Source organism: Phytophthora cinnamomi, assembly GCF_018691715.1.
Source record: "Phytophthora cinnamomi strain GKB4 chromosome Unknown Contig4, whole genome shotgun sequence".
In the NCBI taxonomy this organism is placed as follows: Eukaryota; Oomycota; class Peronosporomycetes; order Peronosporales; family Peronosporaceae; genus Phytophthora; species Phytophthora cinnamomi.
The window spans coordinates 291,845-307,140 of record NW_027150937.1 but is presented as its reverse complement, the minus strand read 5'-3'; the positions used below and the strand labels follow the sequence as shown (position 1 = coordinate 307,140).

Here is a 15,296-nt window from a genome sequence, read left to right as displayed (position 1 = left end):
CGCCAAGTTAGCGGAAGAAGCTGCGCAGGTCGTCGAGGTTGAGGCGCTCGCTGCGGCGCTCGTCGGGCGCCTTCGCGACCACCAGCACGTGCTTGGCCAGCTTCTCCTTGCGCTGCTGCAGCTGCAGGATCATGTCCTCCACCGTGTCCTTCACCACGTAGCGCTTGACCAGCACGTCCTGCGTCTGCCCCAGGCGGTGCACGCGGTCCACGGCCTGGTCCTCCACGCCCGGGTTCCACCACGGGTCCAGCAGGATCACCACGGACGCGCACGTGAGGTTGAGCCCCACGCCACCGGCCTTGAGGCTGATGATCAGCACCTCCACGCTCGGGTCCTTGGCGAACTTGGTCAGCACGCGCTCGCGCTGCTCCTGGCTCAGCGCGCCGTTGAACGTGCAGTGCGAGAAGCCGTGGCGCCGCAGCAGCTGCGATACCATGTCCAGCATGGACGTCCACTGCGAGAACACCACCACCTTGCGCCTCTGGTCGGGCGATTCGGCGCTCTCGTTCTCCAGCTTGACGGCCTTCAGGTCGCTCAGCAGCTGCTGCAGCTTGGCGCTCTCGAAGCCCGTGCCGTCATCGTCAGTAGCAGCAGATCGCCTGTCGTCAGGAGCGCCGTCTCTGTCAGTGGCGTTGCCGGTCTTGCAGTCGTCCTCCAACGCTTTGGAGGCACCAGGAGGCGGCAACTTGAACACCTTTACCAGGTCGACCACGGTTCGACACACGGGGCAGCCGTTCTCAGGATCATTCGCCAGACTGTCACGAAGGCACTGGTCGCACAGGACGTGGGCGCACGGGGTCAACACGGCGTTCTGCGGTGGGTCCAAGCAGATAGGACACTCTTGCGACTCCAAGCCGTCTTCCACCTGCGCTATCACGCTTTGGATGTACGATGTGGTCAAGCCTCCTGCCGAGCTGCTGTCCTTGTCGCTGGAGCCACTCCCATTTTCCAGAAGTTGCGTGCGGTTGCTGGCCTGCATGTCCTTTTGGAGCTGCGCTGCGATCCGCTGATAGTAAGCTTCGGAGCTTTCGTTTTGCTGCGGCTGAAATGCTGACCTTGCGGTGATGACTGGAGCTGCGTCTGCACTATTGTCGTCGGGCTTCAACGCTTGCTCGAAATCTTTCCCGAGCGCAAGCAAAGGGTGGTCGCAAGCTTGACGAAGTCGGAGTAACAGCGCGAAGATGGCGACGTAGCTTGTCATAGCTGAGCCGCTTGCCACGAATCCGTTGAACTCGGCCCTGCTTTTATCGTATACGGCTTGGTAGAAGGCTCGCTCATCCAGGGAGAACTCCAACTGGACGAGGTCGACGTGCTTTGGAGGAAGCTGGACAATCATTTTGCCCTGCTTGTCCCGCGAATGCTTCGTGCGGCGAAGCAATATAGGCGTTAAAATCACTTTCAGCCGGCCTAGCGCATTGACATCATCACCCTCTTCGTACGGCTTGGTGATGACTCTTTTCCACCAGGCTAGTCGAGACCAGGGCTGATACTGAAGAAAGCAGAGTAGAGAGAACATGTCGTCCAGTGTGTTCTGGATCGGAGTGCCAGTTAGACACCATCTGTGAGTGGCTTTCATCGCAGAGCACGTCTTGAAGTAGCCTGTAGATCTGTTCTTGATGCTATGGGCTTCATCGAGAATGACCCGGTTCCATTCCGTTGTGACGAGGATACCGTCCTTTTCGAACTCCGCTGACAGTACTCCATAAGTAGTGAGCACTAGGTCATTCTTGCAGAAAGATGCCGAAGTGAGCCCAGTCCCGTTGTCGCGATCATCGCCATAGTACACATAAACGCTCAGCGTATTAGGAAGGAAGCGTTCGTGTGCTTCATTTTTCCACTGGTGAAGCAAGCTTAACGGGCAAACCACGAGAGTTTTACCAGTCGATTTCCGTTTGTCTCGGGAAGGTAAGTCGTTGGTCTCACCAGCAGATTTCTCTTCACCAACGTGTTTTTGGTATGCAATCAGAGAAAGCATCATCATCGTTTTGCCTGCGTAAAAAATTTCGTTAGTGCTCAAGTCGTTCCAAAGACAAGTCTGCGGACAACTTACCCATTCCCATATCGTCCGCTAGAATTCCACCCAAGCAAGGAGCAGGAGGGTCAGGTCGCGTCAGTGATGCACTTTTCTCAAAAGGGTTTACATAGTACGAGGTCCTCGATCGGAAGTGGCGTTCCTCCCACATCTGAAAGAGAAGTGGTTAGCAAAGAATACACAGGTAGCGGTAATCATGGCATTTGCAAAAGTGCTTACCGGGTCGTTACTCTCTTGCTCGCTGACACCGTTTTTAAGCTGGTTCTCGCGCCACAACATCCATCGGAGCGCCTGTTTCTGGTGGTCACGCAGCTCAATCGCATTGAGATGCTGCACGAGGTGCTCAGATGGGTCCGTGTCCGACCCATCCGCTGAGTTGTGGAGGTCGTTTGCACCCACACACTCGGAGAAAAGAGTGTCCAGGTCTTCCGGGTTCACCTGGGACGACGGATCTTCCGTCTCGGTAGTTGAGCGCGACGCCAGCGCGTCCAGCGACGGCGCCTCGGCTGCATTGACCATCTGCAGCAGGTTGTAGAGCTGGTCAGAGAGGTGGAAGTTCGCGTCACCTTCCTTGAACACGTCGAACGCCTTGACGCTAACGTACACGAAAACCGTCACCTGATCACCCACATCAACGCTACCAATCAGCACACCGCACTAGAGATGTAGACCAACGCAGTAGCTCTCCACGTACATCGAACGACGCGAACATGTGCGATGACACGGGTGGCGTCTCGCAGACTGCTCCGAGCTTCACCAGGCCGCTCTTCATGAGCGGGTGCAGCAACATCTCGAGGTTCCTCTCCAGCCTCCCGATCTGCGAGTGCTGCAGGGTGGCGATCCGCACGATGCCCCCAGACGCCGAGGCGCTGGCGGACATCCCCGGCCTCAGCCGCTTCTTGCCCGCGTTCTCGGCGTGCAGCAGCAGCTCGTCCCCCAGCTGCAGGCGCACGCCCTGGCGGTTCACGGAGGCCTGCATGGTGGTCTTGCCCAGCATCTGGAAGCTCCGGTCCTGCGCGTCCACGCGCTCAAGTCTCTGCAGCGTCTGCTCCAGCCTGCGGTTGGCCTCCTCGTCCTGCTGAGCGCCGCTGGCCGCCGACTCGCGCTGGGCCAGGCGCTCGAAGAACTCGGAGGCGGCCCCCGGCACGCTGAAGCAGTTGCGCTGCAGCAGCGCCATCATGTCGGCGTCGGGCAGATCGATGCCCAGCTCCTTGAGCTGCTGCAGCTTCCTCTGCACGCGCTGCCGCTCCTTCTCCGCCGAGCTGCCCACGCCGAAGAGCAGCGACGGAGATGACGACGTCTTGCCCTTGGGCTTCTTGGCCGAGCTGCGGCTGGGCGGCGCTGGAGACGCCGTCGACGCCTTCACGGGCGCTGCAGCGGGACGAGCGCTTAGGCACATGGCGCAATGCCGCACGCGCGGCTCGTTCTCGAACGTGCAGCGCGAGCAGCTCCACGCGCTCGCAGCGGTCGCCATTGCAATGGACGTCGCCGCCAATACTCGAAACAAGCATACCCTCCGGTTAGTGGCATTTCCAACACGAACATATTTTCCCTAAACCTATGCATTCTTTCATTTTTACAGTAATAAACTTTATTGGCAATTGATGACCGCTTTCCCTGCAAACTTGGACATTACAAATTCATATCATTAGGAAAAATCAAGGATTCTTGGGGGCAAGGTCTCTCTGGCGACCAGAAACACTATAACAAACGCACTCAAAACAACAACGCACACGCACCACCACCGGACATTAGACCTTGAAGCAATCGGGATACTATCAAGTCCGGGAGCAAGTTAACCGAAGAGTCATCGACATGGCACAGCAGTGCATCAAGGAGACGACGTAACTCGGCACAGCTCATGTAGTCCTGCAAAGCACGACACATGAGGAAGATTCTGCGGCAAGTCGCCAACTCTTTGACGAGTTTAATTCATTCACATGACAGCACACAACATCGAAGGACATATCACTTATGCAGGCAATACCCAAGCTTGCGGCCAAGCGAGTACTACCTACCCACCGGTACTTTTCACTTTACAAGTCTCTCTCCAAGAATCCAAGATTCCCTCAGACAGCGTTGGATGCGCACTACAAACCCAGGACGGCCACCACCAGACAACGCTTCAATTAGGCTCAGCCTTCAGAAAATCCAGCACACTATAGTTTTAACATGACATAAATAGAGGATCTCTGAAACATCACGATTACAGTAAACTTGTGGACGAGCGTTCAATCCAGCGAAACGTAGTCCTCGCGGCTCTGGACGTGGAACCAATAACAAACAACTAGCCAAGAACTTCTCTACAAGCGCATCACTAAAACTTTCGCACGTAACGATTCACACCGCGAGCACACACCATTTCATTGATCAAGGTTCTGGAGCTGCTCACCGCACACGCATAATTGTAAGCGAACGTGTCTACAATTTCGACCTATCTGGCCATCTAAGCCAGCGCGGGGATGGCCTGCGGGTCGGTGTTGAACATCTCCTTCGGGTCGTACTTAGTCTTGATCTTTTGCAGCTTGGCGAAGTTGCCGCCGCCGTACAGGTACTCGGCCATCTCGTTCATCGTCCACCGCTCGTCACGGTACGTCGTGAAGCCGCCGGGCGCGCCGCCCTTGGCCTTGTAGGCATCCACGAACTTGTAGAAGTTGGTGCGCATGGTAGTGATTGTGCTGTCGGCGAACTTGACGTCGAAGGTCGGGGTACGGATGTCCCAACGGATGAGGTGCAACCTGTTGTCGTGCTTCCAGGCTGAAGCGTCAGCCGTGACGCCCTTGGCGTACTTGCCGCCCCAGACATCCACGAATCCCGAGGCCGTAGCGTCCGAAAGGGCGGGGGCGAACGCGGTGCTGGAAAAGAGCTGCCAGGCCGTCGAATTGTCGAGAGGAGTGGAGCTGGGGATCGTCACCGATGTGATGTAAAAGTAGCGGCGGGGGGAAAGCGCCTGCTCCACCAGGCCGGGGTCGAGATGTTCTCCGACCCCAGAAGTCGGATTCGCCCGTCGTGAGCACCATCGAAGTCGGCAGGTTCTTCATGAGCGACCCAAGCACGGTCTTGGCCTGGTCAGAGGAACCGTAGAAGAAACCCTGGAGCGTGGACTTGGTCTTGAGGCTGAAGCGGATGGACAGCAGGTCGTTGTTGTCCGCGCTCTGAGCCCACTTCTGCGTGCCGAGGAAAGCGTTGACGTTGTCCTGCTGCGTCGGCTTGGCGCTACTGTTGAAGGCGATGGTGTAGTTCGTCACGCGCTCCGACGGAGGCTCAATCGTCTTAATCTTGAAGTCCAGCACGACGCCCATGGAGCTGGCAGCACCACGCACACCCCAGTACAGGTCCGCGTTCTGCTTGGCGCTGGCGTCCACGATCGACCCGTTCGCCAGGGCAACACGCACGGCCTCAACGTTGTCCAGCACCGTACCGGCGGCACGCGAGAGGGTACCAAAACCCGAGGCGGCCACACCGGTCATACCAACATCGGGGCAGCGGCCGTGGGGCAGGGTGCGCTTGAATCCCCACATGTACTTCGCGGTCTCCGAAATCATAACGGGGCCACCGTACGACAGGAGGCCAGTGGACGCGTCGTACTTGAGGTGCTTCAGGTACTTGAGGTTCATGATAAGGGCGCCGTTGTTGCGGCCGAACCCCATGCTGGAGAACGAGCGGTTGCCACCCAGAGTGGTCACCTTCACGCCAGCATCAGCGGCGCACTTGAGCGCGGCCGAAACTTGAGCCTCCGTCTTCGGGAACGCAACAGCCGCAGGCACAGGGTTCACGCGCGAGTTCCAGGGCTGGATGTCCATCGTCCAGGTCGTGGTCTTGGGCACCGAGTTCTCGATGCCGGCCTTGTCGAGGCACGAGCCGATGCCAACGGGAGCCGCGGCGGCAGAAGCCAGGCCGCCCTGGGCGGCGATGAGGGAGCAAAGAGCGAAAATCGCCCGGCCGGCGCTGGTGATCGATGCAACCATGGTTTGCCTTATGCTCGACCTGTTGGAGACTTGCGTGCTGGAGGGCAAATGTGGGAGTGGTTATAAGTGTTCCGGGGCCGACGCTACACCTTCCCTTCCAAACTGCCTGTTCTCAAGAGATTGCAGCGGCTGGGGCGTTGTCCTGGGCCGGGCTCACTGCAAGCACAATCTGTACAGCTCTCAATCGTGAAATCGTGAGGATTGTCTACGGCACCCCTACATGTATGCAAACACCTGGGCTCTAGGCTGGTGGAGAGAAAGTATGTATTCCAGCGGGCGAGGACTGCGTGCAACAACGACGCGACGAGCAGATTTGATTCATCATCCCCATCACAAGTTGGTATCCAAACGCATGGCCCGTATGAACGCCATGAGGCATCCTTCCTGTTGTAACGGTGATTCCCTGTTAAATTTTGATGTAAGTTAGTATCGATGAAGCTTGTCACGCGCAGCCCAACCATGCCTGAGTCTGATGAAGAAAGTTGGGTGACCACCTACATGTACCTGGTACATGTATTCAAACGCCATTAGTGACTTGAGGCGGACGACAGATTAATAGTTTGACATCGTGAATTTCGCTACAGCTGGTATGGTGGAGGCCTACGATCGTAAATTTCTCGATAAGTGATCCTTAATTAAATGCATTACTACGGCTTGATGGTCGCGGACTTAACATTGCAATCAAGGAAAACGCCATTTACAAAGTTACGCTGAATTGAATTTTGTACAAATTATTAGTTGACTCCTTTTACTACTCCCGGTATACTTCGAAGTACATGTAGTCAGTAACATCATAAGATATGCAGAGCAAGAGCAAACGGCTTGTCTGTTTGGTCCTATGGTTGACTCAGCGCGAGGGCTATGCCATCTTCCCGTCAAAATTTGCAGGTCGGGGTGTTACATGTACCTATCTGCAATGTTGCACTAATAGCGCACGACTCAGACTGAGCCTCAGTGGGCTCCACAATACATGTTCTGTACCTCGATCTAGCATAAGTTATGCTGCATAACGGGGATTTCCCGGTCTGTCGATCGTCCAGCATGTGTTTTGAGCTAACCAGCCAAACCAGCTCTCGATTTGCTTTAAGTAATCGCTGCACCCACGAAACGACGCAAAGCAACGCGCCCGCTGCTCGACATCCCCCGCACGCTGACGCTGCCCAACTCGTACATCAGGGCAGGGATCTGGTACTTTTTGTGCGTTCACCTTGTGCTCCATTTTCATATGATTGAAGTGCACGCTGGGAGAGATAGGTGAAGGATCGTTGAAAGTCAACGGGTGGGGGAGGAGGGGGTAAGCTGACCATCAACCAGCTGTGTGGCCTGGGATCGAAATGAAGCATTTCAGGCCGATCTACTTGTAGGATTTCTCATCAATCCCCATTAATCTGGTATTGATGGTGGTGCAGTATGACTCGGCAGTTTAATACTGGGATAGGAAGCAACAATATGCTGCTATCGCAGCCCAAATAGGAGTTTATCCGTGGTACGTCAAGTCAAAGATGATTTCTTGTGACGCCTAACTGATACACTATCCGTCAAACTGATATGGTTACTGGGTAAGCTACTGACCGTACCAGTTTGACCCCAATGCCACACTGGGCCCCCAAAAGGTTTACATAGATTCAAGGACAGCGCACGTGTACGTACGTGTGTTGGATCGAATCTGTTTGTTATCGCATAGAATGGCTTCTCGTAGGTACATGGAACCCGCCGTTGGTGCTTTACTAAATAATATACTTGTCAGTCGTAGCCGCCGGTATGAAGGAGTGGGTACACGGTAAGCATATGGTATCTACTGTGAAATCAAACCCAGCCACTTGTCCCTTGTCACGGCTATCTACTCAGTGCTTCACCTTTCTTTATCGTCAAGCAGCAGCGAACGGTTAAAATTATTCGACCCGACGTCCTTTTTGAAATTTCATAAGCTGACTGTAGCACCATGGTGACCACATTCAAGGTCCGATTAAGAAGTCCTGATAGTGGAATTACGATACAAAGATTCTTTATTTTAGAAGAAGAAGAAATGAAACTGTCCACCATGAGTGTATACTTATTGTTCCTGCACAATGTTGACTGTTGCGGTCTCATCCTCTCGAATTGTGGGAAATCGGGCCAACACTATACCACCATTAAAACCCTCACTGATCCCACCCATAAGCAATGCTCCAAAGGTCAAGTAGGAATATTTTATGATCCCAACTGCGCCAATGCAGCGCAAGAATGCGTGCGATAAACCAATTCTAATACGTAAGAAATTTATTATATTTTTCGGTTAACGCCGATTGCACTCAGGGGTGAACTCTGCTTCAACCCCGCTTACCGTGTACCCACTCCTTCATACCGGCGGCTACGACTGACAAGTATATTATTTAGTAAAGCACCAACGGCGGGTTCCATGTACCTACGAGAAGCCATTCTATGCGATAACAAACAGATTCGATCCAACACACGTACGTACACGTGCGCTGTCCTTGAATCTATGTAAACCTTTTGGGGGCCCAGTGTGGCATTGGGGTCAAACTGGTACGGTCAGTAGCTTACCCAGTAACCATATCAGTTTGACGGATAGTGTATCAGTTAGGCGTCACAAGAAATCATCTTTGACTTGACGTACCACGGATAAACTCCTATTTGGGCTGCGATAGCAGCATATTGTTGCTTCCTATCCCAGTATTAAACTGCCGAGTCATACTGCACCACCATCAATACCAGATTAATGGGGATTGATGAGAAATCCTACAAGTAGATCGGCCTGAAATGCTTCATTTCGATCCCAGGCCACACAGCTGGTTGATGGTCAGCTTACCCCCTCCTCCCCCACCCGTTGACTTTCAACGATCCTTCACCTATCTCTCCCAGCGTGCACTTCAATCATATGAAAATGGAGCACAAGGTGAACGCACAAAAAGTACCAGATCCCTGCCCTGATGTACGAGTTGGGCAGCGTCAGCGTGCGGGGGATGTCGAGCAGCGGGCGCGTTGCTTTGCGTCGTTTCGTGGGTGCAGCGATTACTTAAAGCAAATCGAGAGCTGGTTTGGCTGGTTAGCTCAAAACACATGCTGGACGATCGACAGACCGGGAAATCCCCGTTATGCAGCATAACTTATGCTAGATCGAGGTACAGAACATGTATTGTGGAGCCCACTGAGGCTCAGTCTGAGTCGTGCGCTATTAGTGCAACATTGCAGATAGGTACATGTAACACCCCGACCTGCAAATTTTGACGGGAAGATGGCATAGCCCTCGCGCTGAGTCAACCATAGGACCAAACAGACAAGCCGTTTGCTCTTGCTCTGCATATCTTATGATGTTACTGACTACATGTACTTCGAAGTATACCGGGAGTAGTAAAAGGAGTCAACTAATAATTTGTACAAAATTCAATTCAGCGTAACTTTGTAAATGGCGTTTTCCTTGATTGCAATGTTAAGTCCGCGACCATCAAGCCGTAGTAATGCATTTAATTAAGGATCACTTATCGAGAAATTTACGATCGTAGGCCTCCACCATACCAGCTGTAGCGAAATTCACGATGTCAAACTATTAATCTGTCGTCCGCCTCAAGTCACTAATGGCGTTTGAATACATGTACCAGGTACATGTAGGTGGTCACCCAACTTTCTTCATCAGACTCAGGCATGGTTGGGCTGCGCGTGACAAGCTTCATCGATACTAACTTACATCAAAATTTAACAGGGGATCACCGTTACAACAGGAAGGATGCCTCATGGCGTTCATACGGGCCATGCGTTTGGATACCAACTTGTGATGGGGATGATGAATCAAATCTGCTCGTCGCGTCGCTGTTGCACGCAGTCCTCGCCCGCTGGAATACATACTTTCTCTCCACCAGCCTAGAGCCCAGGTGTTTGCATACATGTAGGGGTGCCGTAGACAATCCTCACGATTTCACGATTGAGAGCTGTACAGATTGTGCTTGCAGTGAGCCCGGCCCAGGACAACGCCCCAGCCGCTGCAATCTCTTGAGAACAGGCAGTTTGGAAGGGAAGGTGTAGCGTCGGCCCCGGAACACTTATAACCACTCCCACATTTGCCCTCCAGCACGCAAGTCTCCAACAGGTCGAGCATAAGGCAAACCATGGTTGCATCGATCACCAGCGCCGGCCGGGCGATTTTCGCTCTTTGCTCCCTCATCGCCGCCCAGGGCGGCCTGGCTTCTGCCGCCGCGGCTCCCGTTGGCATCGGCTCGTGCCTCGACAAGGCCGGCATCGAGAACTCGGTGCCCAAGACCACGACCTGGACGATGGACATCCAGCCCTGGAACTCGCGCGTGAACCCTGTGCCTGCGGCTGTTGCGTTCCCGAAGACGGAGGCTCAAGTTTCGGCCGCGCTCAAGTGCGCCGCTGATGCTGGCGTGAAGGTGACCACTCTGGGTGGCAACCGCTCGTTCTCCAGCATGGGGTTCGGCCGCAACAACGGCGCCCTTATCATGAACCTCAAGTACCTGAAGCACCTCAAGTACGACGCGTCCACTGGCCTCCTGTCGTACGGTGGCCCCGTTATGATTTCGGAGACCGCGAAGTACATGTGGGGATTCAAGCGCACCCTGCCCCACGGCCGCTGCCCCGATGTTGGTATGACCGGTGTGGCCGCCTCGGGTTTTGGTACCCTCTCGCGTGCCGCCGGTACGGTGCTGGACAACGTTGAGGCCGTGCGTGTTGCCCTGGCGAACGGGTCGATCGTGGACGCCAGCGCCAAGCAGAACGCGGACCTGTACTGGGGTGTGCGTGGTGCTGCCAGCTCCATGGGCGTCGTGCTGGACTTCAAGATTAAGACGATTGAGCCTCCGTCGGAGCGCGTGACGAACTACACCATCGCCTTCAACAGTAGCGCCAAGCCGACGCAGCAGGACAACGTCAACGCTTTCCTCGGCACGCAGAAGTGGGCTCAGAGCGCGGACAACAACGACCTGCTGTCCATCCGCTTCAGCCTCAAGACCAAGTCCACGCTCCAGGGTTTCTTCTACGGTTCCTCTGACCAGGCCAAGACCGTGCTTGGGTCGCTCATGAAGAACCTGCCGACTTCGATGGTGCTCACGACGGGCGAATCCGACTTCTGGGGGTCGGAGAACATCTCGACCCCCGGCCTGGTGGAGCAGGCGCTTTCCCCCCGCCGCTACTTTTACATCACATCGGTGACGATCCCCAGCTCCACTCCTCTCGACAATTCGACGGCCTGGCAGCTCTTTTCCAGCACCGCGTTCGCCCCCGCCCTTTCGGACGCTACGGCCTCGGGATTCGTGGATGTCTGGGGCGGCAAGTACGCCAAGGGCGTCACGGCTGACGCTTCAGCCTGGAAGCACGACAACAGGTTGCACCTCATCCGTTGGGACATCCGTACCCCGACCTTCGACGTCAAGTTCGCCGACAGCACAATCACTACCATGCGCACCAACTTCTACAAGTTCGTGGATGCCTACAAGGCCAAGGGCGGCGCGCCCGGCGGCTTCACGACGTACCGTGACGAGCGGTGGACGATGAACGAGATGGCCGAGTACCTGTACGGCGGCGGCAACTTCGCCAAGCTGCAAAAGATCAAGACTAAGTACGACCCGAAGGAGATGTTCAACACCGACCCGCAGGCCATCCCCGCGCTGGCTTAGATGGCCAGATAGGTCGAAATTGTAGACACGTTCGCTTACAATTATGCGTGTGCGGTGAGCAGCTCCAGAACCTTGATCAATGAAATGGTGTGTGCTCGCGGTGTGAATCGTTACGTGCGAAAGTTTTAGTGATGCGCTTGTAGAGAAGTTCTTGGCTAGTTGTTTGTTATTGGTTCCACGTCCAGAGCCGCGAGGACTACGTTTCGCTGGATTGAACGCTCGTCCACAAGTTTACTGTAATCGTGATGTTTCAGAGATCCTCTATTTATGTCATGTTAAAACTATAGTGTGCTGGATTTTCTGAAGGCTGAGCCTAATTGAAGCGTTGTCTGGTGGTGGCCGTCCTGGGTTTGTAGTGCGCATCCAACGCTGTCTGAGGGAATCTTGGATTCTTGGAGAGAGACTTGTAAAGTGAAAAGTACCGGTGGGTAGGTAGTACTCGCTTGGCCGCAAGCTTGGGTATTGCCTGCATAAGTGATATGTCCTTCGATGTTGTGTGCTGTCATGTGAATGAATTAAACTCGTCAAAGAGTTGGCGACTTGCCGCAGAATCTTCCTCATGTGTCGTGCTTTGCAGGACTACATGAGCTGTGCCGAGTTACGTCGTCTCCTTGATGCACTGCTGTGCCATGTCGATGACTCTTCGGTTAACTTGCTCCCGGACTTGATAGTATCCCGATTGCTTCAAGGTCTAATGTCCGGTGGTGGTGCGTGTGCGTTGTTGTTTTGAGTGCGTTTGTTATAGTGTTTCTGGTCGCCAGAGAGACCTTGCCCCCAAGAATCCTTGATTTTTCCTAATGATATGAATTTGTAATGTCCAAGTTTGCAGGGAAAGCGGTCATCAATTGCCAATAAAGTTTATTACTGTAAAAATGAAAGAATGCATAGGTTTAGGGAAAATATGTTCGTGTTGGAAATGCCACTAACCGGAGGGTATGCCTGTTTTGCCTACTGTATTAGCGTTGGCTGGTCCAGCACCATCGGTGGTCAAGCCATGCTGGCCGCAAGTCGCCGAGCTGTCCGCAGCCGCGGCGCGTCCGCCGCACTGGCCAACGCCGTGCGCTTCGAGTCCAGCAGCGTCAGCGCCAATGCGCAGGCCCAGGTGAAGGTGCACAGCTCGCGGCTGCCGCGCGACGGCCCCGGCCTGGGCGACTTCCTGCGCGAGTCGCAGTCGCACGACCACCAGCGCACGGCTGAAGCGGCGCGCGAGCCCAGCGAGATGAACTTCCCGGTGGCGCCCAGCAGCGTGCGCTCGCTGGAGGAGCTGGAGGAGCTGGAGGAGCAGGCGCCGCGCCGCTCCTTCTTCATCGAGACGTACGGCTGCCAGATGAACTCGGCCGACTCGGAGATCGTGCGCGCCATCCTGCTGGAAGGCGGCTACACGCCCGCGCCCTCGGCCGACGCCGCCGACGTCGTCATGATCAACACGTGCGCCGTGCGCGACAACGCCGAGGCCAAGATCTGGAACCGCCTGGAGGCGCTGCGCCAGGTCAAGGCCAAGCTGCTGCGCAAGAAGCAGAAGGACGTGCAGACCGTGGGCGTGCTGGGCTGCATGGCCGAGCGCCTCAAGAAGAAGCTGCTCGAGTCCGACAAGATGGTGGACCTGGTGGTGGGCCCCGACGCCTACCGCGACATCCCCAACCTGCTGCGCGTCGTGCACGGCAGCGGCGAGGCGGCTGTCAACGTGCAGCTCTCGCTGGACGAGACCTACGCCGACATCGCGCCCGTGCGAGCCGACCCGCACAGCCCCTCGGCCTTCGTGTCCATCATGCGCGGGTGCAACAACATGTGCTCGTACTGCATCGTGCCCTTCACGCGCGGACGCGAGCGCAGTCGGATCATCAGCTCCATTGTGGACGAGGTGCGCGCCCTGAGCGACCAGGGCGTGAAGGAGGTGGTGCTGCTGGGCCAGAATGTCAACTCGTACCACGACAAGAAGTCGGAGGGGGCTGCCGAAAAGGGACGCGGCTACGTTTCGTCTGCGGGCTTCAGCAACATGTTCCGCTCGCGCGACGCGCCTGGCTTCCGCTTTGCCGACCTGCTGGATGAAGTTTCGCGCGTGGACCCGGAGATGCGTCTGCGTTTCACCTCGCCCCACCCCAAGGATTTCCCGAATGAAGTGCTGGACCTTGTGAACGAGCGCCCGAACATCTGCAAGCAGATCCACATGCCGGCTCAAAGCGGCAGCACCACGATGCTGGAACGCATGCGGCGTGGCTACTCGCGCGAGGCGTACCTGGCGTTGGTGGACAACATGCGCACTCGCATCCCCGGCGTGGCCATCTCCTCGGACTTCATCACGGGTTTCTGTGGGGAGACTGAAGAGGAGCACGTCGACACGATTTCGCTGATGCGTCAGGTGTGTTACGACCAGGCTTTCATGTTCGCGTACTCGGTTCGTGCTCGTACGCATGCTGCACACCGCATGGAAGATGACGTGCCCCAGGAGCACAAGCTGCGTCGTCTGCGCGAGGTAATTGACACATTCAGCGAGGTTGTCACGCGCAAGAACCACGTCGAGGACTCGGACCGCCTGCACATCGTACTTGTGCAGGGCCCCAGTCGCCGCTCCACGGACGAAGACCCGAAGCTCACGGGCCTGACGGACACGAGCAAGCGCTGTGTATTCCCCAACCAGGCGATGCCGGGCTCGCTGCGCGCCTTCACGAAAGAGGCGGGTGAGCTGGCTTCGGAGTTCCTTCCGCTTCCCAGTGTTAGTTCAGAGAGCGTCCACGCCGCTCCAGGCGACTACGTGCTAGTGCGCGTCCGCGAAGCTGGCCGCCACACTCTGCACGCTACGCCTGTGGCCCGCACCACCCTGCAGGAAGTCGCGGAGCTTGTGCCGTCCGAGCTACTCGGCGCTAGACCGCACTCGCTCGAGGCGTTGAAGCTGTAGATATTAGACACCCTACATACACGTTTGCAACCCGAAACCAAGACAGGCGGCTAGCAGCAAAAGAAGCACGTAGTTTTCCTTCCAGATCAACGTCGCGTCTTCCAACGCCGAGTCTGCTGTCCTAGTGAGCCGCGACGGCGCCCTTGGCCGCCTCCGCCGCGCGCTTCTGCATCTCCATCTGCATGTTCGAGATCTGCGGGTACAACAGCAAAGACAAGTGAGCACCAGCGCTGCCTGAGGCCACGCCACCAGTAGAAGCTGCGTACGTTGGACCGGATACCGATGGCCTCCTTCTCCTTGGCCTCGATCTTGGAGTTGACCTTGCTCCTGCTCGCAGCAACAGCAAAGAACCGAAAGAGTCAGCGCCGCTCCGATTGACGCGAGCCCGCCAGCGCCTTACAGCTCGTTGTTGATGAACTCGAGGCGCTTGTTGACGTTGCTCTTGGCCTCATCCACGTCCTGCTTGAGCAGCACGGGGCCCACGAGCTTGTAGACCTTGGCCTCGTCGTCCAGCAGGTCCAGCTCCTTCTTCACCATGTCGTTCTCGTTGGCCTGCTGCGCGTACGTCTGCCGCTGCGTCGCCAGCACTTGCACCTCTGCACGCCACCGAGTCAGTCAGAACCGCCGCAGCCTGCGGGGCGCCTCGTGGACGCGCACGCACGCACCGTCCTGCAGCGCCCGGTAGCGCGTCATCTCCGCCTCGACCTGGTCCTTGAGCTCCGCCATCTTCACGCCTTGATCCACCAATAATGCGGGTCCCGGCGCTGCAAATC

The 15,296-nt window shown here is 56.1% G+C and overlaps 5 protein-coding genes across 5 annotated transcripts; 2 read left to right on the top strand and 3 right to left on the bottom strand.

The window, feature by feature from the left end:
* Positions 1-7: 7 nt before the first annotated feature.
* On the bottom strand, positions 8-3,506 carry IUM83_05288 (DNA repair protein RAD5; the record flags this gene model as incomplete). Its single annotated transcript, XM_067929418.1, has 4 exons — positions 8-1,989; positions 2,051-2,183; positions 2,252-2,650; positions 2,727-3,506. The coding sequence occupies 4 exons, from the start codon at positions 3,504-3,506 to the stop codon at positions 8-10; spliced, it is 3,294 nt and encodes a 1,097-aa protein (XP_067799471.1).
* A 972-nt stretch (positions 3,507-4,478) lies between these two features.
* On the bottom strand, positions 4,479-6,000 carry IUM83_05287 (Berberine-like protein; the record flags this gene model as incomplete). The annotated part of the gene is made up of 2 exons (XM_067929417.1): positions 4,479-4,982; positions 5,050-6,000. 2 exons carry the CDS (start codon positions 5,998-6,000, stop codon positions 4,479-4,481), a joined length of 1,455 nt encoding a protein of 484 aa, XP_067799476.1.
* A 4,103-nt stretch (positions 6,001-10,103) lies between these two features.
* On the top strand, positions 10,104-11,627 carry IUM83_05286 (6-hydroxy-D-nicotine oxidase; the record flags this gene model as incomplete). The annotated part of the gene is made up of 1 exon (XM_067929416.1): positions 10,104-11,627. One exon carries the CDS (start codon positions 10,104-10,106, stop codon positions 11,625-11,627), a length of 1,524 nt encoding a protein of 507 aa, XP_067799477.1.
* Positions 11,628-12,621: 994 nt separating this feature from the next.
* On the top strand, positions 12,622-14,523 carry IUM83_05285 (CDK5 regulatory subunit-associated protein 1; the record flags this gene model as incomplete). Its single annotated transcript, XM_067929415.1, has 1 exon — positions 12,622-14,523. The coding sequence occupies one exon, from the start codon at positions 12,622-12,624 to the stop codon at positions 14,521-14,523; it is 1,902 nt and encodes a 633-aa protein (XP_067799478.1).
* Positions 14,524-14,644: 121 nt separating this feature from the next.
* IUM83_05284 (Prefoldin subunit 6) lies at positions 14,645-15,249 on the bottom strand (the record flags this gene model as incomplete). The annotated part of the gene is made up of 4 exons (XM_067929414.1): positions 14,645-14,716; positions 14,790-14,850; positions 14,924-15,119; positions 15,189-15,249. The coding sequence occupies 4 exons, from the start codon at positions 15,247-15,249 to the stop codon at positions 14,645-14,647; spliced, it is 390 nt and encodes a 129-aa protein (XP_067799479.1).
* Between the last annotated feature and the right edge of the window lie 47 nt (positions 15,250-15,296).